Raw genomic sequence first — 27058 nt, forward strand, 5'->3', positions numbered from 1 at the left:
ATTGCTGGGATTTTGTTGAATTTAGTTGATATAATCCCACTACTTTTTTACAAAACCAAATCCTGACTAACAAAAGAATATTTGTGTTTTCATAGGAAAGAAATTTCAAAGAAATAAAAAGACTAGAAAAACTTTCTATGTAATGAGCAACTAAACAATAAAAGGTACTGCACACACAAAAGCAGGGTCTCCATTTCACTTAGACTCTCCATTGGATTATTGCCCTCTATCTTGCTTGACTTTGGGGTTTAGTAAATCTGCAGCAGAGTCCACATAGCCCATGAGTTTCCATCTTCCTGATGGTGCTGATGAGGCCACTGCATCCAAATACAAATGGTAGGAGGGTTGTCATGGCCTTGCTCTTATTTGGCAAGAGTAAAGTCCAGGCTTTTACTTGGGACCTGATGTGCTTGTGAGTCCATACTCACACTCTGTGGGAACAGAAGTAGAAACACCTTCAAAATGGATGAGAGAATCTGTGGTGAAGGGAATCTGGCTTTCAGAAGATTTATTTGACCAAAATTAATCTCATTCTGTCTCAAGATCTCAGTGGTATTGCAGCATTTACAGTGCTTCCATTTTTTGATGATACGTTGAAGAGCAGCTGAGAAACTATCATTGGAGCTTAGAAGTAATCAAAAAACCGTAGATGCCTTAAGCAAGTGAGGAACCTAGAATCAGAGGGCTGTAGTCAACGAGCAGTTCACCAGAGTTATCATTTGGAAAAGGATATCCAGTGAGGAGGAACACTCAAAGGCAAAGCATCTGGCTTGGCAGCTGGAAGAAAAGGCCGGGTGATGAAGAAGCAGGATGCTCTATCAAAGAGCAGCAGGCTAGACTAGAGAGCTCAGATTCTACAGTCATGACCTAGGTGAATCAGAAAGTCACTGAAGAGGTGAAAGCAAAGGTCAAGCATCCAGACTGGCCACATTTGCAGATCAAGATGCAGTGTTATCAGCAGGCTCTCAACTGATCTACTCTGGCCAGCTAATAATACATGTACTGTGTCAACCATCCCAAATAGAGCATTCTGGAGAAAGGAAGATTCAGTTGCCCCTGAGAACATGCAAAGCTCCTTCAACATTAATTCCACAAGTGGAAAAAAATTCCTAATAAGAAAATAACCCAAATTAAAGACAACTAAAAACAGACACTGGAAAATGGACTCAGTTTACAAAATAGACAACGGTTTACAAAACCAAGACCTGGATCAGATAACAGTGAGAACATTCAGTGTTAATGAAAACTCCTAAAAATAAACAAAAGGGAAATGCAGCCCTTCCCACCTTTTTGTACGTTTTTCCAACATGTGCAGCCATAAAATGTTCTCCTCTCTCTTGACTTCAGCTCCACTATTAAGTGACATCCACTGTGAGAAAGCCAGGACACTACACATTTCATATGAAATGAGATCAAGAGAGCAGCAAGCTGGGGTAACAGTGCTTGGTAGACTCGGCAGGTGTGTTTTTTCTTCTGATATGTAAAAGCTTTTTCATTATAAACTTATTATGCTGACCATGCAAGAAAGGCAGAAATGAGAGAAAATGTACCTTTTACTAAAAGTTTATGACTGCAAGCAAAATGAACCATTTTAATCAATATAACAGCAACTTGGGATTATATGACTTCCATAGTAAATATTGAAAACTTCACTGTCAATAAATTTTCTCTATTCAGTTTAGGTAAGTGAGGTACTTGAGTAGAGATGTATTGTGAGGCATATGCTTATGTGCTGGTAGACCCAGCTTCCTTTGCCAAGATTTCTTCAAAGAGATCATTATGCATGTAAAAGAAGACATATCCAGTAGAAAGCCTAGCCTTATATACAAAATCCTCTTGTACACTTGTCACCCGTAGATCACTGTAAGTGAACCAACTCTGCTTCCTGAAGTCAAAGGCATCATTGGTATAGTGGCCTCCATTGGGACTGTTCCCAATATGGTTGATAACATTAACAAGCCTGTACACATTATCTTCTTTTTGATTTAAATTTTGTGGATCCACCTTGCTTGTAGGCTTTGCCTTCGTATCACAAACATCATTGCATCCAGGGCTCTTACTGGAATCTGGTGAGCCCTGTGAACTCAGACCACCACTCTGGGTATGGGACACTGTAGGTTTCCCAAGGTTTTCTGTTTGTTCCTGGGAGATTGGTTTTGGAAGGCTTTGAGTAAGTGCTTCTAGAGAGCCCTGCTTATCACTTCTCTCTTCATTATACTTCTCGTCCTGTTGGTATTTTGGGGATCTTTCTGGAATTTTGAGGTCATTATCTTTAGCAGCCTCACTGATGCTACCAGAATCTAAATTACTAGGTACAAACTCTTTGAGTTTCTCAGTCTCATTTCTAAGCTCTGACCCAACTATATTTGCTGTGTCACCTTTCCCTGGATCTTCCTGCTGCACTTGTCCACTCAACACTTCAGAGACCCTCTTCCCATTTTGTGCTTCTGACTCCCTATCTGATCTGATGTTTACAATTGGAAAACCCCTGGCTCTTGAGGTACTGGGTGAATTAAATGATGATTTGAATATTTCAGAACCCAGCTCTCCAAAGGGTTTTAATAAGTCAAGATTCTTAACATGGTCATTTGGGCTAAAGGACGGGGGTGGTTTTGTGTTTATGTTGCAATGACAAGACAGCCTTAAGTATTTGGAAACAAGGATGTGCTGCTCATCCTTCTTCATTACCAGTGACTCATTAAAGCTATAGCGCTTCAGATGAATAATAATAACCCGGGGTAGCCGGCCAAACTTGTGAAAGGAAACAGATTTGTTGTATAAACACCTTTCACACCTATGCTCAAGCTCTTCTTCCTTAAAGAAAAGATCTAAAGCAGACTGAATAGACATGGTTTGGTCATTCACTCCTTGAGGAATGTTGATAGAGAGATACCTATTTGGTTCTCTTTTAAAAACAGTCAGGCCACAGGATTTACAAAAAATGGAGCTCAGTAACTCAAATTCAAAATTATTGGTAACAGGACAAACAGTCATTTTGTTGACAGAAGCATAATTAGCAAAAATCTCTTTAAGCAAATAATAATCTCCTGATTCATTTTCAGACTGCCACATCATGGTTACTCTTTGAATAGTCTCCTTCAACTGAACTAAACAGAGACTTAAAAACTCATGAGCATCATTCGGCCTATCGGCAGCAAATATCTCTCCAAATATTGGGAGGGCTCTTGTAATACCTATAAGTAACCTCTGTCTAGTTCTTATATTGTAAATATCTTTCAAAACAAGCAGTTGCATTAAACGCATGTTAAAATTATCTTTTGGAGGTTTAATCCATGGGAAACCCTGGTTGAATAAATCATTAATAAACAGTGGGATTGAGCATAGAGACTGTAATACAACATTTATATAGCAGGTGTTTCCCACATTAGGCAGGCCTTGCCATGATTTCTCTGGGTAAAGCAAGAATGTACTCATATAATCATGCCAGTCTAGGCTGTTCTCAATATAGTGTGCTTCTAACAGAACTGGTGAAAATAATTTTGTAATGAGATCATTCAGATCACAAATATCCACGCCAGTATCTTCAGGATAGTTGGTCTCAAATGGAAATCCAAATTCTGACTTACTGATTTCTACTGCTCTCACACCCCTTTCTGTCCCCTTTTCATTAGATATAGATACTACTAAATTTGCCTCAAATTCTCTGTTTCTGCCCTTCAGGTTGCTCAGTTTTTCCCACCCTTCAAAATCAGGCAAAAATCTTTTCCTCTTTATGAGTTGTGTTTCTAATAATCCTACAGTGCTAAGTGAGGCTGATGAGGATGGAAGCAAAGACAACTCACGAAACATATACATTTCACTTTCTTTGCCTGATTCAAAGCACATACTACTTGCTTTCACGTGAACTTCTGGTGGTGACAAGTCACTCAAATCATGTGCACTTGTGCTAGGCTCACCAGATCCCTCATCACTTCTCCTGGATCCCCGAAGACTACTTTGATAGATTTTGTCTAGGAATTTCTTCAGTCGCCTGGCATCTATGGTGGAGAGGTTCTCAATAAACATGAAATCATTATTTTTAAAAGTCAAATTTAGGTAATTCTGGTCTTCTCCATAGGATCGAAGGACCACACTTTTAATATTATTGTATAGTTGAAAAGCTTTAATCTTTCCAGTGCTGAAATAGAGAATAAGTTTAACTTCCCTTTTTCCTATAAATGTTTCAATGACTGCATGTCTTGACTTGGACATTCCTGCCTTTGCACTCCACAGTTGGACTTGAGCATGTATCAGTAAGGGATCCATACTTTTTTTTTTTTTTGCAAATAAACACACGTATCCTGATTATTAGCAATCTTGAAGTTTCAATTTGTTTCCCAAGTTCACCTAAGGAGACAGAGAAATAGTATATAACATTTTATACACCATAGCTATTTTTAATATTGGCTTTATACAAAAATTCCTCATGTTCTGGGTATTTAACCCTTTCATGACTAACTCAATACCATTTGAGAAAAATCCATGGTTGTATGAGAACAAAAATCTTGATTATAAACCCAAGAACATGATTGAAAAAAATCCCAAAAAAAGTTCTTTCATTTCTGAGAGAAATACTTATATAAAACCTAAACTCCATTCCTATATACTGAATCTCTTTTCCTCTGCAACACTGTTTACCATTTTAACTAAATTTTACTTTTCCAATGTAAATCCTAAATCCTTAGACGACTCTTAAGGCATAGCTAAAAAGCATACTGAACAGTATCTTGTGTATATACATATAATGTGCTAATCTTCCTGACAGGATGACCTCAAAGGGAAACCAAAATAAATGTCTAAGCAATTAGAAGCACTACATAGCCCTTGCCCCAATTGCAGATGGATATCCCTTGATGAGTAGAGAAATTCAGACATTGGATACTGAGTACATCTACCTCCTTCTAATGCCAGTTACATTTCCTTCTTTTACTGGCACTGAGGAAATCCCACACATTTTACCATTCATTGCAAAAGTTAAAAAATAATAGCTTTCTAACTAAGATGATTTTGGTAGCCAGTTTTGCAAATTGAACAACTTAGTTCTTTCTATTCAAACCCAGTGGGGAAGCTCTTAGCTATACGTTATAGCACATGCTTCAAATGCAAAAAAAAAAAAAATCCAGTGTCACTTCTGAGAACCCAAAATAATGTATTTAATTACTGAAATTTAAAATTTCCAGACTAATCTGGGGGATTTACATCAGAAATCATGCTCAATGAATCATTTGGAAGTTTTCTCCTAAGCAATTAATATTCTCCCTTTGTCTTGCCTATGCTGTTACCTAACTGAGCAAACTGTCAGTATCAGGGAAAATTTCTGCTTAATCTGTGCTCAAATGACCAAAAATTGAAAAGTGGGAGTACATAATGAAATTTTTGTTAGATGCTCAGTAATGTAGTTGTGACCAGCCATATGTAAAAGTACACATGCTCCCAAGTTAAACAATGATTATATTTATCATAGTGGAAACTTTCTATATAAACATTTAGGCATAGCAGCAAATTTAAGCCTTCTACATTTGGGGAAGGGGTGGGAAGGTTCAACACAGCTTTCTCTGTATAGCCCTGGCTGTCCTGGAAATTACTCTGTAGACCAGGATGGCCTTGAACAAACAGTTCCCAACTTTCTGCTTCTTAAGTGCTGGGATCAAATGTATGCACCACCACATCTGACTTTAAATTCTTTAGATTATGTACAGTTCACTGTCCTTCTGTGGATGCTAAGTAAAGCTTTAAACAATTTTCTCTCCACAACAGTTTTAACTGGTCTTTAGTTTGTTTAAACATTCAACAAAACCTAAACCTTAACATTCAGATCTACTTTCAGAATTTCTACAATCCCCAATCAATCTGTAAAGGGGTGGGGGGAGGAAGGGTTAGAGAGGAAAGGTAGGAGAGAGAGGGGATAGATGGGGAGAAAGAAAATAGAGAGAGCAACCTCCTTAAAGAAAAGGAGAGAAAAGGAAAACAGATAAACTATAATAGTGGTAATAGAGGTAGGCTTTCTTCAGACTTGTGAGCACCTGGCAATAATATGGTAGAGTCTGTGTTCTAGATGGGAGAAATAATAATCAAAATTCCCTTCTGGGAGAATTGTAAAGGCATATGTAGTGAAAGACAGTACTGAAGGCACTATAGAAGAGCAGGAGAGCAAATGGTTTCATGACCTTGTTAAGCAGTTCCATGCCACAGAGCTGCCTTAGACTCATAGGCATGAATGTATGATGGGACCAATCATCAGTCTGGTTTTCTCCAGTGACATATAGCCACTTAGTTGCCCTGGTGCAACATGTAAAAATAAGAAATTTGATTTTTGACTTGTTGGTGGATTCTACTCATTCCAAAGTAAACATACATAAACAAAATAGTACAGCTGTAGAAATAAAGAAGGGTATGCTCATAAACATGGACTTTAAAATTGAAATGGCAAAGATGTCTCAGCAGTTCAGAATGCTTACTACTTTTGGAAAGAGGACTTAGTTTGGTTCTCAGATCAAACTCAGGTAGCTCACAACTGATGTTAACTCCAGCTCCAGGGACATGATGCTATTATGTCCTGGCCACTTAATGTACACATGCCTACAGGTAGATATATATACACACATACACAAAAGCAAAAATAAAATAAATCTTTGAAAAGTGAGGACAGAGGATTAAAATATAGGAAAATGTGGGCCTGGGTCATGGCTCAGTTGCTAAGGGGACTTGCTTTACAATCCAAGTTTAATCTCCCAACCTAAATGGTGTAAGGAGAGAACTGATTGGCCAGAATTGTTCTGACCCCCATATGTGCAATGACATCCATGTACTCACATAGTCACACATACACAAAATACATGAAACATAATAAAAATATTAAAATACAAATAGGGATATGCTCCATAAATTCCAAGGCTATAGTAGTAACATCAGTCTCTTTTATTTCAGTAGCTGCAAGTCTGTCTCCTGCGTCTAAGCAGCTGTCAACAGCTTAAAATACTTCCTTGTCCTATTGTCCTTTCCTTTCCCTTTGTGTTTTTCTATTCATTCTCAACCTGTCTCCTAAGCTGGAAACAAGCAATGAGAAAGGAGGACAAAACTGAATGTTAGGTGTATGTGGACTGGGTTGAAAGCAGGCAGGATTGGGTATAAGGGGTAGACAAGTGAGATCTGATGAAAGGAGAGAAGAAACCACCCTCTCCTTTTTTCTACCCTTCAAGTTTGGGTTAAAGGTCAACACATCAAGAGGTGCACTGCCTCTAGAGCATTATCAATTAAATCCAGTCATTATGTTTGTTCCTAGATTCAGTGTGCCAGGCTTTTCAAAATGATTGGATCAAGACAGATTTTCTCCTTGCCTGTCTGGTTTAAAGGTGCATTTCCACACTCAGCACACATCCAAGTCATTGTATAGCAGAGAAATGCCATTACTTCACCTCTTGACATACAATGAACATAAATCACTCCATAGGAGGCCCTGACCAAAATAGTAAGAATTCTCTAGACTAACAATTTTTTCCCATGAACTATTTAAGCTTTGTACTCTAAGAGATTTGGCAGAACATGTTTATTCTTTTAAAATGATTACATTAGTGCTCCTAATAAGACATAGCTGAAAACAATACATAATTTTCAAATGACAAATATGATTATTTCACTAAAGAATGTTCTCTCATGAAAAATCATGCATTTGTTATACAGCATGAGAGAAATTCTTGACATTCATTCGCTTTCCCTACTGTAACCTATCATCTTAGTATTTTGTAGACCTTATTTCTAACTATTGTGTTTGTTTTTTCACCTACTAACCAAAATCTTTTCATCTTTATTCAACTATGAGACAAATAAAAATATAAGGCAATAAAAACCTCCTGCTTTCAGACAAGTTATCAAATAACACAAACAATACCAGTACAAGGAGAAATATATTAATTAAAAGCCAATCCATGTGTTACCAGAGTCTATGTGTTATCATATGCCACCTCAACTTCTCATAGTATTTTTTCTATTTTTGTATTGTGTAAGGGAGGAGATTGGTGTTGTTTGTGTATGAGGGTGTGGAGGTTAAAGGTCAACCTTGCATGTTGTTCCTCAGGAGCCACCTACCCTCCACTATGTTCTTAAATTTTTATTATTTTGTGTTTTGTCTACATGCATGTTTATTAAGCATGTGTACTTAGTATCTGGAGGCCAGAAAAAGTGGTTGGATTCCCCTATAATTGAAGTTGTGCACAGTTTTGAGGTACCATATAGTTTATTGAATCAAGTCTAAGCCACATTGGTTTTCAAAGTGTATGAAGTGGTAAGTACATGCCTTTAATCCCAACTCTTGGGAAGTAGAGGCAGGAGAATAAAAAAAATCAAGGTCACCTTCAGCTAAGCAGGGCATTTATAACCAGTCTGGGTTATATAGCCAGTGCCTCAAAAAATATGATTCTATGTCCTAAGTGAAAGAACACCAGAAAACAATCGCATGAGAGATGCCTTTTGGATCCATTATAAGGGTACAGGAAATTGCAAGAGAACTCAACTTACCAGAGACTGGTACTGGATGCTAAATGCAGGTGAGACAGCTTCTCAACTCAGCAATGGATGCCAATGGAGAACTACCTATTAGGACAGAAAGATTACTGAGTTTTAAAAGTCTTGGAAACATGCACACCCATGGGGTTTTAAGTATTGCAAAGGGCAGGAATTTATTCATTCTTCACAACAAATAAGAAAATTTGTGATTTCACATGGTATGTTTGCATTCCAAGAGCAGAATATAACCAATGGTGGTGACTACTTCCTTCTCAATTGCAGGAGTGGCAGGTTTTACCTGCGGTAGTTGTCAACATTTGAAAACAGGCATGGATGGGTTGCATACTAGGTTATTTTTGTTACTATTGAAGATGGATGGGTCTTCTGACTTTATGTCTAAATATTTTACTGTCTAAACTTAGATCCCATTTACTGCTAATCCTGTCTTCCAAACATTTTACTAAACATATGCATATATTACCAATGTGGTATTATATACATTTGATTCTGGCAAATTGCTGACAACATGTTGGTCACTAGGTCACTCTGACAGCTTAAAAACAAAAAGTCAAATATACATAAGGCTAAACAAAAAAGGATCTTGCTCATTTTCCTTATCCATGCAACTAACAGCTGACCTTTGTTGGCCGACCTTTGTTGTTTTTTTCCTTTCGGTCTTAGTCATCTAGCCTAGCATTAGAAATCAACTTGTTTTTCATGGACTTTTCTGTGACCCTCCTTCAGCTAAGTGCTGGCTCTTTAAGACCTTCCCTTGCCACAAATAGCCATGCCTCTCTGCCTACCTCCTGCTACTAGTCATGCCTCTCTCCAAGTTCCTGTTACACCAGAAGTCCTGCCTCCAGAGACTGAAGATGAAGCTGCTGATTGGGCCATGAGTTGCTGACAGACTTGGGGGAGGGGTTTTGCTCTACCTATCTGCTTGTAACAAGGAGTGTTCAATAATGATGGAGGACTGAAAGCATACATGCCTTGGCCTCATTTTTTAAACCCCTTGCCCCATTCCAGTTCCCTTAATTTTTCAGGCTCTGACTCCCATTCCAGAAGACCCATTCCTGGCAGGCAGCCACACTTTTCATCTCATTTCTTCTCTCCCCTGTCTCTGCCACATGACACATTGTAATCTCATATACATTTTGGACAAAGACCCAGACATTAGATGAGTATAGAGACCATAGAAAAAATGGGGAGAAACCATAGCAACAAGGGAACTTGTTCTGTCCCAAAATATAGTGGAACCACAATGACCAGTAATCATCAAATAACATGAGCAAAATATCAGTGCAAAAGTTTGTCCAGAAAATAATCTTCTGCTTCCCTAGCAAGTATGTTGTACCCTAGTTAAGACACAGTATTAACAACTTCAAACTCAGTTTCTATGTGCCTGTCACTACTGTGGATCCCCATTTTCTAATTTCCAAAGGCTAAAAATGGGAAGTTAGGTCTGAGACCAAATTTGACAACAAGGAAACATTAAACTTAAAGAGATCATGGTCCAGACTAAAGTTGGAAGGAATAAAAGATGGCCTCTGTTTTAATTCTTTCAGAGATACAGAGTGTAGACAGGAATTCAAGGCTGCTAGTCAGTCTTGTGGGCAATTAGTTTGGTGTTAAAAAACCCTAACAGTAAGCACGTGATCTGGGAAATAATGAAGGTAATCAAGTTTCAGGGGCATTTGAAATAAAATTAGGAGTTCGATTGAATTGAAAAATCTTTAGAACCATCTTATATGGGGATTCACTGGTTCTAATATTCATCAAGATGAACCAAAAAGTGGGACTGTAGCCAGATTAAAATAGACCAACCAAATATTAATCTGCCACTGTAAGAGGATTCTTCAAGTTCCCAAAAACTCCTATATCTACAGTTCCCCACCTCACACTTTGTGTGCAAACTTACCTAACTACAATTTTCTTCCCGGAAATGACCTTAAACCACAGTTTTATATGATGCCCCATGCTGATGCTCTTTCTTCCTATCATCACTATGTTCTCTTGTCTTAGCCATTCTTTGCTACATTTGCTAATATATACCCCTGACATCTGACTAAAGAGAGCTGCTACCCAACATAAATAGGTTTAGGCTCTATCCCATAGCAACAACCTCAAAGCCTAGGTAAATCTAGGTTCCTGTTCTAAAAGAGGCAAGTATCACAAGTAAGAAGATGGTGCTACATGTACAGATACTGACTTTGGATTTATGCCCCAAACTTGAGCATCTAATCTTTTGAGGGGAAATCTAAGATAAATTATACGATTTTTTTTTTCATACTACAGGCCTCGTTGAAAGTAGAATCTTGTAAAGTCTGAGTAAGGAAAACAAATGAGAAAGAAACAAAGACAGCTTGTGGTAATAAGAGTTAAGGCCCATCAATTATTCTAATAATCTCCCTTGGGTCAATATTATCCTTGGAACATTTATGACCACTAGGACAATTTTGAAAAGAGTTAATGTCTCATTCCAATTGAGTAGTGAGCGAGTTCCAGTTTTTATCTAGCAGAATACAACATCTAACAAGGATTCTTTCATACTTGATTTTATGGCAATGCCCCACCCTACCCCCAAAGCTGCAAGGAGACAGTTTAAGGATATTAGAGTAGATTCAGCATTGGGGTTCAATCAGGGGTGTTTTAGACTCCATATGACACAAGGGGGCACTACAGCATTTTCCTTGCCAAGGCAAAGTGGGCAGGGAAGTCAATACATCTTCATCTGACTTAAGAATAAACACATTCCAGGTTGAAAATTTCTAAGAGAGTTTTACATAGCCAATGTTTGCAAAATGAGCCTGGAATGTAGTGAGTGCCACCAGAGCTCAAACAAGAATCTATCAGAATGTCTTCCTAATACCGCTAAAAAGGAGGAAGGAAAGGAGGAACCAGAGGAGTCAAAGACATACCACAAGAACATAGCCTAGAGAATCAACTGACTTGGACTCATGGAACCTTGAAATCAGGGAGCCTGTACAGGTCTGATCTAGGTCCTACACATATATGCTATGGCTGAGTAGCTTGATGCTCTTGTGAGAATCCTCAAAATGGGACTAGGGATTGTTCCTGACTCTTTGGTATACTTGTGTGACAGTTTTCCCGGTACTGGGTTGCCTTGTCCAGCCTTGATGTGGTGGTATGTACCAAGTCCTATTATAGTTTGTTATACTGAGTTTTGTTGAAGTCCCTTGGAGGCCTACACTTTTCTAAAGGGAAGAGGGAGGGGTCTGGAAGTATTCAGGGAGGAGAGGGAGGGGAAACTGTGTTCAGGATGTAAAAAATGAGAAAAGAGCAATAATTCAAAAAGAAAATGTTATTTATCTATAGGGCTAAATGATGGGATTGGCTTCTATTTATGGGGCATGGGGTAACGAACAAGTTCTTTAGCTTTTGATTTGAATCCATTCAAAAGTATTTGGATTGGACCTTTTCTGTATTACATGCCTCATGGGTTTTCATGACAGTGACTATGCAAATGGTATAACAAATAATACTTAATATTCACATATAGCTGGTGCCAATTTAAAGCCAACAGTATCAAGAAATACACAGATTCCTTTATAGCCTATTTGTCTCTACACAACACTTTTGAAGTGTGACCTACATGTTTGCTCCCAAGAATCTTCTCAGTAATTACACAGGCTTGTATTGGATGTCACTTAATCATATAGATATACAAATGAAAAAGGAAGAAAAATACATTCACAAGAATAGGTAAATCAATAAATGTATCGATTTGCTCAGTGACTCTTGACAAGGGTCAGAATTAATGAAAACTTCTTTGAGAACTCACAACTTTCTCATTGGAAGTGACAGTGAGTTGTGCTAGACAATTTCTACTGTAGTTGCTTCTAGAAATTTCTAGTGTCCCTTTTCATTTGGGAGTGTTGATTTTACAATTTTTAAATACTGAAGCAGGGCTATGCCCTTTAGGGAAGCATAAAATTTGTACTGTAAAAATCTGTCCAAGTTCTTCATTTCCAAAAGATGAAAATAGGCTCATGAATAAATGACTGATTTGATCAAATTCCCTTGTATTCTTTTGGTATAAGTACACACAGTGAAAATATCTGTCCTCATAGCAAAGGTCCAAGTTCAGAGCTCACTAATCCCTTGTATACTTCTATCTTCTGGATTCATACGTGTAAACAAAAAAAGTGGATCTCTGAGAGGGTCCAGTATATTTTCAATGTATACATGCTTATGCTGCTTGGCTACTGACTTCTCTGTTGAGGGGATAAAACCATACAGAGAAGCTAGATGGACCCCAGGGGAATGATTTACTGGTAAGGATCAATTTTTTAGTGTAAAAAAAAAAACATGACACAAATACTCAGGACTTTCAACATGCTCTAATTAATGTGCTGAAGTGGTGGGTTGCTGTCCAGCACGTGGTTTTCCATATTCAGGTGATTTCATTATATGAAAGCAGTTAGTATTGCAATCTAGGGTAGAAAGAGTGATGTTTACTCTCTGGAGATATTTTCACCTCTAGACCCAGCCACGGGGTGATTAGTAACATCTGAGGAAGCATCAAACTAACTTACTTTAAGAAATTAAGAGTAGCAGGAGCTACTTGTATACATGTATGCAAATAATAAAACAATTAGTATATATCATTTATTTATTATTTGTGAAATAAACTAAATAACTGATAATTGTAAATAGTTACTGTATTTGATACATTTGATATATATTAGAGTAGGCATAGTTTAAGACACTGCCAGTTTTAGAAAATGTATGTACTTCCAAGTGACAGATCCTGAAGATTAGGTGACCTAACTCCTATCTACCACATCTCTATACCTCTTCCACAATACAGATGTAACACGGGAGTCAACAGACATGACCAGAAGGACCCATTTTGCTATTTACCATTTGTTTTTTCCTTTTTCACCAGCTAAGTATAGACATGAAACTGAATAGGCAAGTGAAACAGAAGACAATTAAACATATAGTGAATAGCTGAAATAAGGAATCTATCCACTCAGGGCTCAGAGACTTGAACAAAGATGAAATTAAATCAGTAAAAAGACTACTTATATATATGGTTCCCTGAAGATGTCATGGAGCCAACTATAACAACTGCCATAGCATTTGTTACATGAAGTTGATCATGGAATATGCAGGAGCATGACATTGAAGTCTAAAGGGCGAGAGTGTAAAAGTCATTTTACATTAACTGAACTGGAAAGCAAACAACTTTAGAATGGGAGAGTAAACTACATGATCACAAGGGCATCAGCCTTTTGCAATAATCTTGAGCTACTACGTAAGGAACAAATTTACTACCAACACATTTTCTATGGTGTGACAACTAGCAAAACGCATATATATATATATATAACTCTACAGCTCGAAATCTATGAAATAAACGTTTTTTACTTACAAGAAGTCAAACATGTGTAAATGATATTTCAAACCACCCAGACTCATGTTGAGAGGAAACCTTAGCAGAAAGTTTGACAGCCCAAGATAGAATTGTTCTATAAAACATAAATCCAATAATTGAGATCCCAATTGTTTAAGCTTCTTGAGTTCTTTGCAATAATTTCATCTTCTTACCATTCCTCTATTTAATTCTCCTTTTCACACTGTTGATTGCTTTAGTATGTAAGGGATGGGGGTGACAAAGTGATATAGATGAAGTTAAAGAAGAGAGCTCTGCATCATCAGGAAAAAGGCAGTAAGAAAACAGGAAACATCTTGCAAATTCAGGTATAGAATTTAGTGAAACGTGTCTCTACACGGTGGAATTTATTGGTCCCTGATATGGGGAAAAACTATTTCCTGACAGTGTGTTTGAATTCAACAAATATTGGAAGACAGTTACACAATCATTTACACACACAAGGTGGCATTCAGGCAGCATGCCTGACTGGGCAAGGAAATTTGTCACTCAGATCACAATCTAAAGTATCATCAGTTGTCATATGAGTGACCCATAGAATATAGCATGTCTCCATGTTTAGAGAGCTTCAGAACCGCATGAAATCTCAGGAAAAGCAATAAATACATTTGTGTCTACCAAAAAAAGTGAGTTGGGGTAAAAATTACCTACACCCCTCAAAGACTACTTATATTCCTTATTTTACAATTTAGACAAGAAATGCCACTACAGATATTATGAGAAACTTCAACCTGATGGTTTTTTTGCTTAATTTATAGAGTATGTTTGTGATTTCAGGATGCGGTCTAAAGTGGTTTGAATAAAGAATCTCAGGAAAATAAGAACTTGGAGTATATTTAGTTCGAGTATTAGAGCTCTAAGCTGACTGAATAACATATAGTGAGGTGCTATAGTTTTTGTTTATCTATAGGCAGAGTACTGTATTACCACTGTGGGAACTCTAATCTACCAAAATTAGTGGAAAAATAGGACATGTAGCTATGTGAGGAGAACCAGAATTCCTGAATCTGGGAGTGTCTTCAATAGCAGAGACACAAAGAACTGTGTTTAATTGCTCATATGGGAACTCTGTCATAAAGGAGCCATGACTCAAAAAAAAAGTACAGCTAAAGAAAATACTCCATATAATACTATGTGCCACCTGAGAGTTTCTTAGTTATTGGATATGAATTCCCTTACTTCTTTATACCTAATTTGAACTGTTTTTCTTTCTGACATCTTCTGCTGAGAGTGACCCACACTGACAATCTTGGTGTCTCAGTCCTGTCGTCCTATAACGACAGCTAATTGGGAGCCTGAGACAAAAGAATTGCAATTTTGCTACCCACATTGGGTACGGAGTGAATACAAGACTGCTCAAGCAGCCTTAGTGAGATCCTGTCTCAAAACAAAAAGTATAAATGCACAGTTCAGTGGTAGGTCATTCGGCTAGCATCTGCGATGCCCTAGGCTCAATCTCTAGGATAACACCCCCACACACACACAAAAGGAAGAAGAGCAGTAAGAATTTAGAGGGGAAAAGAGAGCAAGAGTGAGAGCAAGAAGGTGAGAGAGAGAGCAAACATAAACTGATAAGATGGGCTACCAAGGTAGCTCAGCAGAAAAGTTCCTGCTGCCAAGCCTGACAGTCCATGATTTGATTCCTTGGAACTTGGAACTACTCTCCTAAATTGTCCTCTGATCTCTACATATCTGTGGTAGCATGTGTATGCATGTATGTGCATGTGTGCACAAGACATACACATATAATGCAAAGATATATTTAAATCACCAATGACATTCAACAGGATTAAATAAGAGGAAGATATTAAATTAACCATGAATAATACTATGAGCACATTTTCTGAAAACATTCTTAGAGCAAGCAGAGAGCTAACATTTCCTATGGTGGGTATGAGACAGATTCATACCTGAGGCAAATTTAAAAATACAGATTAATTTTTCATGTGAAAATTCAGGAGTCTAGTCAGTGCTTTTCTGTAGATGTAAGTAAATCCACCTTTCTCCACAGTTGGGCCACAGAGACAGAGAAGGGAACTCTCTGAGGATAGTAAACATAAGGACTTAGAAATGCTTGCTGTTGATAGGTAATAAAAGGTCTTTAGCATCACTGCCAAAATTTGCCAGATAAGGACATTGAGGTCAGAGAGGACATCAGTATTTGACCCAAGACTGCAAGTCTTCCCCGGTCCTCCAGTTCCCTAGACTGAAGTCAAGCCTCCTATTTAAGTAGAGTCTCTTTTAGTCCCAATCTACCTTTGGAGTTTTTTATTCTGTTTACGTGAAAGGCTAGAAGGTAGGCATCAGGAAACAGGAAGCAGCACAAGAGCAGCAAGTACTGGAACTGTGTTAGCCTGGGTAAGAGTTTGGGCAATGGGGATCTTTGTTATTTCAGTAACTAAACTCTCCTTGATAAAATCCAAGAATGCCTGCCTGACCCTGATCTCTACTTTCCAGTGCAGAGGATTAAGCAAAATCCCAGGGACTGTGCTTCCTACAAGTGGGCAAAGGTGAACAGCCTTCTAGAGATTCATGAATTAACTCATTCCAGATCTTCTGAACAACCTTTAATTTTTCAAGTACAGATATAGCTGACTGGGTGGGAATGTCTCTGGTCTCAAATTAATTTTTTTTTTACCTTCTTCTTTCTCGTTCCCCCTTTATATCTTCCCTCCCGAGTTTTAAAGATACGAACAGCATTGAGGTACCATCATCTTCCATACCCCAAACCGAAATAGACTCACGTAATAGTTTTACAGCACTGAGCATTCAAGTCAAAATTGCCATCTTGCTTTGTTCTGCCTTAATGGCCAACAGAAAATATGCTCAAAGACCTTTATAAGGAAAGCAGAGAACTTCTTAACATAATAATGTCTTAACATTTGGGGGAATGCATTAGGGGTTTGGTTGGTTTTAAGATACTGTCCTTTTTCAAGCTTTCCACGTACCTTTCTTCTTCTCTACCCATAATGAACCTTACTCTTATCAGTCACTCCGAATCTGAGTGACTTGAAAATTGAAGACCATCCACTTGAATAAATTACTCGGTGTAATAATGCCTAATGATACATCCTACGTAATCATAGCAAACCTTGCCCTTGAAATCACAGTCCCACATTCTATTACCCTATATGCTTATCAATTCAGCCTAGCTGACAGAATTACTGGCTTTTAGATATCATCATTGAACAACAATGTTGACACTAAATTATAGGTGTTATTTATCAGCTAAAACATCTGTTCTAGTCCTAAAAGACAATCACAGAGATTGATTCCGCTCACATGCAGATGGCTGAACTCCATGCAGCTTCAAAGACTGACCCGGAGTCCAGCAGCTACTTAGGGAGCTCAGGTACTAATGACATCCTCAAATGAATCCATTTGCAATTTTCAACACAGACATGGTCATGAATACTTGAAATTAAAAAGAAAAAAAAGCTGAAAGTCAGTGATTGATTGTACATGCAGCTAAATCTGCACTTACTGAGGAAGAAGGCATGAGAAAAATACTGCTTTCACTTAGTTTTCAAAGAATTGATGTGTAGCAGTCGGTGGGGTTTGGAAGAACGGATGTAATTAATTATGCACAGCACTAGGTTCCTGATTGAATGAGATACCCAGCTCTCAGAAGGTTACCAGTGATGGATTGAAGCTGCATAGCCATAGCAATGGCCCCTGCAGTAGAAGTCATTACAGTAGGTGTCAGGTGACGTAAATCACAAGCAAAGAATTGTAACCTCCCCCTACACATAAAGATTAGACTCAGCTTCAGAATTGAGTTATTATGTGAAATGCCATCCTTTTAAAACCCCAGAGGACAAGCCAATTGCCCTTTAAACAATTGTAAACATGAAGCCTCCACATGGAGAATGTTCTTATCTGTGATTGTACATGTGGGCAATACTCTGGAGCTCTTCCCTCTCTCACAATGGGAGAGGCTAGGGAATGTGCTCAGGGTATCACAATCCTGAAGGCTAAATGCATGCCTTAGACATCACTGAATATTTTCTCACACTTTTCATGCTGGGAACTTAAGATTAAGATCCTACACTATTTTACTTCTCCTGAGGCCTTTCTTCCTTACAGCCATAGTCACCTTGTCCCTTTGTCCTCTTCACATAGTCCTTTTGTGTATGCAAATATGTGGTGGCAGAAAGAAGGGGAGGGGAGGAGAAAGGAGAAAAGTAGATGGAGAGGGGGTAGAAAGGAAAGAATGGGCTATTTCTCTTCTATAAGGCCACTAATCTTAAAGAATCATAAACCCAACATTATGACTTCATTTAACCATAATTAACTTAAAAATCATCTCTTAATACTCACATTGGGAGGTTACTGCTTCAATACATAAATATCGGATGTGACAGTTTAGTCCATATAGAAGTAATGGGCTTTGGGGCTGTATCAACATTATTCCATTCCAGAAAACATTGGTTTCTCTCTCCATGAAAATAATCTCCAGGATGTAATTATCAAAAATGATAATAACTAGAGTTTTATAACTAGTTATCTGTAAACTATCTTTTAGCTATTTATCCATGTTCTTCCTCCCACAAATACATAATTTTTAAATACATAAATCTGGTTGGGCATGGTGGTACACATCTTTAATCCAAAGACTTGCTAGGTAGAAGCATAAGTATCAGAAATTCAATGTTATCCTTTGCAACATGGTGAGTGAGTCTGAGGTCAGACAGGGATACAGGAGACCTTATCTAAAATGACATTACTTTAAGAAGGTAGAAAGGCAGCCGTGAAGCATCCAGTACTTTCCTACACCTCACAAAGCCTAAAACAAAATGTGAGGCATATAGCTGCAGGGATTGGGAATATAACAGTAAACTGAAGATAAAGACCAGGTGAAATCTTTAAATATTAGGTTTCATATTTAGGAAAAGGCACTACAAAATGGTACTCAACCAACTTCTTAGCCTTAGCTTTCAGAAACAGAGGGATCCTATTGACTTACCTGGAACATCGGCAGGAATACAACTAGCAGTAGCCATAGCTGCTGGCATAATCTAATAGGAAAAGCAGGCAAAAGCCCACACTTTGCAAAATAAGCCCATGCTGGCCTAAACTGTTTGAATCTACTACAGAAAATAACTCACTACCCCTACTAAATACAACACAAAACTCAATTTGAAGGTCTCTATATTCACTTCCTCAGGAAGCTTTTATTTTTATCTTTGGTCTGTACGTGCTTTTAGTCTGTTTTCCTTGTGATTATTTCTCATATCTGCGTGCGCACCCACACACGCACATGCACACACACACATCATTTATCTAACTGCATGTACCAACTAACAATTTAAATGCCCTGTTGAGGTTTGGTCCATTAATAGGCAAGAGAAGCAGGTAGAGAGCAAAGTAAAAGACAGTTCTGAATCTGGAAAGATTTCATTAAGCATTAAACAACATCACTGAAGCAAAGTTCTCTAGAACTGGCATGAGCGAAGGAAGGTTTTACAGTTAGAGGAGTAAACTGCAGAACTTCAATGACTTGACATATGTTAAAGTACAGTGCACCTGGATTACCAAGGCAATATTTCGAAGCTTTTTATTAATCAACTACATGCTAACTAGAAACTATATGTAAACAGAATGTCAAAGAGATTTTAAACTCTTGACAGGAAAACTCCTATAAGTAGCTTGCCCTCCTCTACTTGTTCTTTGATATGTTAAGTAGCTTATATAACATATAACTGTGCTATTTTTATTTATCACAATTCTAAAGGAAATAGTATAAAATCAGTAATGGTATAAGCTCATAAAAATAAAATATATTAAAATCCATGGTCTGGCATTATCAAACACAAATTTCAGGATGTTTTGACAAAGAAATTTAGGTCTGGTGTCTTACTCTACATCGTAATGTTCCATTAATTATAGTAAAAATGCTTTGAAGAAATGGTGTATCGTTATGAAAGAACTGAGGAAGACAAGAAGTGAAGACTATTTCTTATTTATTAGAGTAATAAATCTGAAGACTAGAATCAATGGTTTCTTTGCCTGCCTACCACCACCACAGCTGGTGTCATAATTAGATATAAGGAACCTAATAGAAATAACCAGGAATGGAACCTAAGAAAGATGAAACATAGTACGGGAAGGGTATCTACTATGGCCTCAAAATGGTGTTCAGTAAAATGAGCCTCACAATCTTAGGAATATATTCCCTGAAAGTTAGGCAAAAACCTCAGACATGTAGAAAGAAACTTAGATATTGCAGATGATAGGTCTAGGAGGTCCAACATATGCCTACAAAAAAGACCTTAAATGACAGAAAGAAAATGAAAGTACAGAGTTTTGAATATAGAGTTCTATATCAAATATCAACTAAATACGAGGCCCAATAGACTAGAAATGTATTCACTCAACAATTCACAAACCTGGTCTTATACATGTACCTAAAATTTTACTAAAATAAGAAAATTACTTAAGAATTAAAACTGTACAGGATCCTTCAAAAATGAAAAACCAAAAGTATATTCTACAGTCAGAACTAGAAATAAAACAAGAAGTGCTGAATTAATGCCCTTTTCACACATGGAGTCTTAACCTAAGACCAGATATAAGCTTGGAACATAGTGGCTCAAGTTGCTAAATCAAGTAACAGGATAACAAACTTTGGCAGGAGAAATCATTTCAATGCATTATTATTATAGAAAATAGTAGATGACCTAAGTAAAAGCTAGATAATAGTTATTAATACAATATACACAGCCAGGGAAGTAATAAGAACTTAAAAAACGTTAGAGGAAGGGAGAGGGAATAGAGATCCAGGAGAAGTGGTTGCCCATTGATCTTCATTACTAATCCACTGTATGCTTCAAAGCATTTTTACTATAATTTATAGAATTTGTGTTTTTTTCTACTATGTTAAGAAATTCTAGGTTCACCTATATCCATTAATAGTGTCTAACTAGGATTCCATTTCTTTACTATTCAGGTCTCCAGGAAACCTATTATTTCCCACTTACTGCAGCCTAGTGGCTGTTGTTGTATTTTCTTGGGTGCCTTCAGAATGTGGTCTTTGCAAGTGCTCGTGCCATGTCAAGTTTTTATAGCTTGTATAGTAAAATTCCTTCCCCTTGAACATTTAATTATTCTAATTTTCCAGTTGATCTGACATGCTTGATATGAATTATATAAATTTCTCATATGAATGTTAGAATGTTGATAATCTGATTTATCTTTCAGACTTTCTAAAACCAGCTCATTTTTCCTTTACTGAAAATTGTATTTTGGTGTTATTTAATTATTATCCACTGACATATTTAAGCTCCAGGGTGCCTATAAAGCTATTTTTCAGTCTAATAATTTTAAAATGTCTCTATTCCATGCTGATAAAATTCTCCTTGTTACATAAAAAGCCAATATACTCATTTGGATAGTCTGGTATGAGCTTGAGGCCTTGGTTATACTAATTTTCACTATAAAATTAAATCTTGTGGATAAAACTAAACCATACACCTCAACATGAACATATCTAAATGCTGAATAAATAGACATAGTATCCTACAGAATATTTTTCTAAGAGCTTCTAAAATGTTTTCCATGGAGACTTATAACAAATACTTTAAATATGATTTACTTGGAAGGATTTGTATGTGGTTCTTTTCTCAGAGCTTCCCTAATATAGTACCATCTTTACCAGCTTTTGTAGCCCAGCAATAGTAATTTGACCCAATAAATACTTGATTTAAATGATTTGAATTTTTTAAAAGTTTAAATGTAGCCTAACAATAATTTAAAACAATATGCAGTAGTGCCAAAGACTATTGACAATTTTTCCAGTATCAAATGGAATACAGGGAAATTTGGTGTGGCAGTGTCCTTTGTCTCCTTGACTTTACATGCCTGTTAGAAGCATTTGTCTCCTTTGTAATATTACTTTCTGTTTCAGATCACCAATGTACCTTATTATCTGTCTGACTTGTGCAGCATTGTCATTGCTTAGAACAGGACTTGAGGAATAAAAGGGTCTTTGGAAATTGTGTTACTAGAATACTCAAATTGTAACTTGGTAAGTTGGAGGTGTGTGCAACTGCAGTACATAATGGGATGTCATAGGTCGATTACTTGGGACCAGAAACTGGAGATCAGGTTAGGTAATAGGGTGCAACTCCATCTCAGAAATAAAACCAAAAGCGTGAACACTTTTATGTTATTCCTTGACTTGAGTTGGTATTAATGGTCTCAAAGTTACCTGTCTGCTTAGTAAAACAAAACAAAACAAACAAACAAAAACAAAGAAAACTACTACTGCTGGTATACATCTGACATAGTTTTAATATACATAATATATACAGAACTAAAAATCAAAGAGAGAGAAACAAATAAATGAAACGAATGGTCTGAGACCTGAGTAGTTCTCAAAAGAATTTAAAATGGTCAATACATACATCAAAACCACTCATTGCCCCTAACAATTACGGAAATGCAAATCTAAGACAACTTTTGAGATTTCATTTTGCCCCAATCAGGATGGCAAAGATCAATTAAATAGCCACCAACAAATACTGGCGAGGGTGTTGGGAAAAGCAACCCTCATTCACTACTGGTAGGATTGCAGACAGATCCAGATACTTTAAACATCAGCGTGAGAAATCCCTAAGAAGCTGAAAACCTCCCATATGACCCAGATATTCCCTGGCATGTTCTCAAAGGAACGTGACATCCTCCTCCACAGGTGCTTGCTCAGCCATTTTTCACAGCTCTAGTCACAAGAGGCAGCAAATGGAAACAACCTAAATGCCCTCAACTGACAAGTGGCTAATGAAGATGTGGCACAACTACACTATGGAGTAATACCCTACTGTAAATAGAAGTGAAATCATTACATTACAGGTAAATGTATGGAACTAAAAAAAGAACATATTCATTGAAGTAATCCAGGCCCAGAAAGAAACATGTTGTATGTTCTCTCTTATTAAAGGCTCCTAGCTCCACATCTTCAGCTAAGAGAATATAGCTTGTAATAACTACAGAAACTGGGAAAGTAAAGTGGAGGCATTTTCAGGGTATACAATAGAAAAGCAAATACAAGTGTTAAAGTAATCTGATTTGGGGAGGGGGAGAAGGGGATTTCCTTGAGAACAGGGAGGGAAGTAAGACAGAAGTAAGTGAAAGGGAAAGAAAGAGGGAGGGCATGATAAAAGTGACCTGACAGGGAAATAGCTTTCACTGCTAACACAGGGGTTGGGCTGGGTGGAATGCGAAAAAAAATATGAACATGAAAAAGTGAGAAGAGGCCTGGGAATGTATCTCAGTTGACAGAGGTACATAGCTGAGGCCCTGGATTCCAACTCCAGCACTGCATAAACTTGGCATTGTGGCAAACATCTGTGATTCTGCTACTCAAAAAGTAGAGGCAGAAAAATCAGAAGTTCAGGGTCTTCCTGGACTACAATTATAGAGCAAGTTTAAGGTCAGTTTGTGATACAAAAGGAAAAAGGAGGAGGGAGGCAGGAGAAGAAAGGGAGGGAAGAGGGAGAGAGGGAAGGAAAACTAAAAATGCTAAAGACTAACACCATTGTTTCATATTATGTAGCAAATGCGTAATGGCAATGATCAACATAACTTCAAGTTCTGTTCTTTGGAACTTTGGATCTTAACAAACTTTAAAATTTGTATTAAATTTAAAGAGGCCATGAATTTGAAGGAGAGTGGGGAGGAATATATGGAAAGTTTAGGACAGAGGAAAGGGAAGGTAGAAATAGGATAATTAAAATATAATCTCAAAAACTAAAAAGAATTAGCTTAAAGAAAAAGATTAACTATGTCTATTGAACAATCCACAGATTAGTTCAAGTGCCTGGAGAGAACACAGACATCAGATATTTCTGGATCTGGAGTTACAGATAATTGTGAGCCACTTAACATGGGTGTTGGGACCCAAACTTGGGTCCTCTGCAAGACTATTATATGCTCTTAACTGTGAAAGCATCCTTCCTGTTTTTCTTCTTTTAGAAAAGATTTAAAAAAGAAAGAAACCAGTAACTCAATTTTATCAGATCTAAGTATGGGAGGGAGCCTTTAAGTATAATTTCTAGAAAGTTTCTGTCCTATGTACCCCCAATTTTCACCAAATGACATGTGCAAAAATTGAAGGAACTTTCCAGGCACATTTGCTACATGATATGAAACAATGGTGTTAGTCTTCAGCATTTTTAATTTTCCTTCCCTCTCTCCCTTCCCTTTCTTCTCCATCCTTGCTTCTTCTTTTTCCTTTTGTATCATAGACTGGCCCCAAACTTGCTATGTAAGATAAGATCTCCTATCTTCTTGCAGAGTAACCCTCTCACAGCATGTAGAAGAGTCCATGAACACAAACAGGCCTGAATTGGACAATTAGAACAAACAGCGTACTTGGTTTATAGCTATTCACACACTGTTTTACAAAATGATTTTAAATACATTCTTTGGAAATATAACTTTAAACATTTATTATGTTGTTGATTGTCACAGAATCCTTTCAAAACTAGAATCAAAAATTCAAATGGAAAGACTGCCAAAGAAGTTGTAATTAGCAAGGGTGATATTTTATTGCAAGCTGTATAGCAATCAGTGTATAATAATATTTAAACTAATTACAGCTTTTAGTCAAAAATCTGAGATGGGAAATCATTTTAAGTAAAATCTGATAGTCCATTCACAAAATTAACAGACTTTACAATTCACTCTCCTTATAATAAGCTAAATAATGAGTTACTAAAAGTCCACAAACTGTTCTATAAATATCTGAGAACAAATGCTTATTTGTGAGTTAATAAAGTAATGATGTCCATCCAAACCTACTTCACGGAATCCTTAAAAATAATGTTCTTTCCTCCAAGAACACCTAATAGTTCAATTTCTTTCCCATCTCAGGCAATGAGTCCCCAAACTTTACAGAAAATGTTTGAGAGCCTTGATTTGTATCTATGCCTAATACTAGCACTCCAGAGTGTTGATATAAAAACAGTAGGTCCAGATCCTGGCCAAGAGTGGTAGTTACTATTCTATACCTTCTAATTACATGATTAGAAAACACGATTATTAAATGCACCCAGAAATTTCTAGATGGCTAAACCCAAATTGGATTCAACTATGCATACTCACATGACTCCACTTTCTACCTCTTATGCCTCAAGCCTGACCCTAATCCATCTCTGAAAACAGCCACTTAGAACGCTACAAGACTTTAAGTTCTAGACAGATCTTTTTAACAGATAGATAGCCAATGCAGCACATACCAACTAGCCTAAGAAATAAAAGCATTAGCCACCTAATCCATAACATTTTTTTTTCTAAACGTTGTCCTAGTTCTGATATAAGGTATGGGCAGATTCTTGACCTTTTGACTGTGAAATAATAATAATCTAAAGTCACTACGATCCCTTCTATTTTGTCATCTGGTACTCAACTTTTACTTTCCTGCCTTTGTTGGACTATTCTTGAGTTTCATTCTCTAGAGAGGAAAACATGTATGGCAGAATGAAAATCATGAAAAATAGCAGGAGATAAGACCACTGTCAATTCAATTACAATGTCACCTTTGTTCACAAAATTTCCATTTCTCTACTCACACTTAGGGAACTGATCTGCAGGGGCCTTCTCGGTCTTAAGGGAGTAAGAATAAGGACTAATGGGGATTAGGAGAAAGTACTGGGAAACCATTGAATGTGGTCCTAATTGGCCATATAAAGCATTTCATATAAAAGAAAACATAAGTGTTCATTTCTAAACATTAGACAGGGTATCTTTATAGGAATACACATCTATCTTTGAAGTAGGCTTCTTTTCTTCATTTCTCAGAGTATACAAAAAATAAAGTGAAGGTTTCAAACATAAACATACAAAGGCGCGATGTATTTTTAATAAGATCTGTGCAGACCTTGATGAACTTTGTAAAGGATTCTTCCCCTAAAAGCCATGGTCCTAAACTAAGCTCAAAATTCTAGGAAGCTAGCTATTTGTGGTCTTACAGAAGGATATTAGCCAAAAAGTACAGAATACCTAGGATACAACCCACAGACCATAAAATGTTTAACAAGAAAGAATGACCAAGTGAGGATGCTTCCATCCCACTTAGAAGAGGGAACAAAATAATCACGGGAGGTAGGAGGAGGCATGGAACTGGGTGGGGGAGGGGAGGGGAAAAGAGGGGCATGGTTGGGTACGGGGAGGTGGGTAAAACAGGAGAGAAGACCAAGGTGGGCAGGAGAATGAATGGAAATAGTACTTCTGGGGGTAGAAAGTGGGGAAACTCTCAAGGAAATCCCAGAGACCTGGGATTTGAGAGACACCCAGAACTCAATGTGGGTGACCTTAGCTAAAATGCCTAGCAGTAGGGAGAGAAACCTGAAGAGGCCACCTCCCGTAGATAGGCAGGTCCCCAGGTAGAGGGACAGGGTTACCAACCCACCATCAAAATTTCTGACCAAGAATTGTTTCTGTCTAAAAGAACTGAAGGGACAAAAATGGAACAAAGACTGAAGAAAAGTCCATCCAGTGACCAGCCTAACTTGGGATCCATCCCATGGGAGGGGTGGCACCAAGGCCTGACACTATTACTACTATGTTGTGCTTACAGAATGGAGCCTAACATGGCTATTTTGAGAGGCCCTACCAGCAGCTGACCAAGACAGACACAGATATAACCAACCACTGGACCCTTATGGAAAAGTTAGGGGCAGGACTGAAGGAGCAGAAGGGGATGGCAACCCCATAGGAAGACTGACAGTCTCAACTAACCCAGACCTGAGAGCTCCCAGGAAGTAAGATACCAACCAAAGAGCAAATCCAGGCTGGTCCAAGCTCTTTGGCACACATGTAGTAGAGGACTGCCTTGTCTGACCTCAGTTGGAAAGGATGTGCCTAATCCTATAGTGACTTGAGGGCCCAGGGAAGGGGGATGTCCAGAGATGTGGGAAGGTGGAGTAAGGGCACCCTCTCAGAGGCAAAAGGGAGAAAGAATGGGATGAAAAACTGTGGGAGGGAGATGGGAAGGGCGGGCAATGTCTAGAATGTGAATAAGTAAGTTTACAAAATGTCAAGGTCAACACAAATTCTCATATCTACTAATTATGATAAGCTTTTTCTTTGGAGATTGAAAGGTTATTTATTTGTTAATCATTATGTAAGTCTTTTTTT

General features: G+C 37.6%; 1 protein-coding gene across 1 annotated transcript in view; it reads right to left on the reverse strand.

The window, feature by feature from the left end:
* Positions 1-1312: 1312 nt before the first annotated feature.
* The window catches only part of Usp26 (ubiquitin specific peptidase 26), a 34457-nt gene continuing 8711 nt past the window's right edge, over positions 1313-27058 (reverse strand). Inside the window, exons 6-7 of the mRNA XM_031359418.1 lie at positions 8515-8589; positions 1313-4347 (exon numbers count right to left, since the gene is read on the reverse strand). Coding sequence (XP_031215278.1) covers positions 1726-4266 — 2541 coding nt within the window. The 5' untranslated portion in view covers positions 4267-4347; positions 8515-8589 and the 3' untranslated portion in view covers positions 1313-1725. The remainder of the gene's footprint in view (positions 4348-8514; positions 8590-27058) is intronic.

Source organism: Mastomys coucha, chromosome X (assembly GCF_008632895.1).
Source record: "Mastomys coucha isolate ucsf_1 chromosome X, UCSF_Mcou_1, whole genome shotgun sequence".
NCBI lineage: Eukaryota > Metazoa > Chordata > Mammalia > Rodentia > Muridae > Mastomys > Mastomys coucha.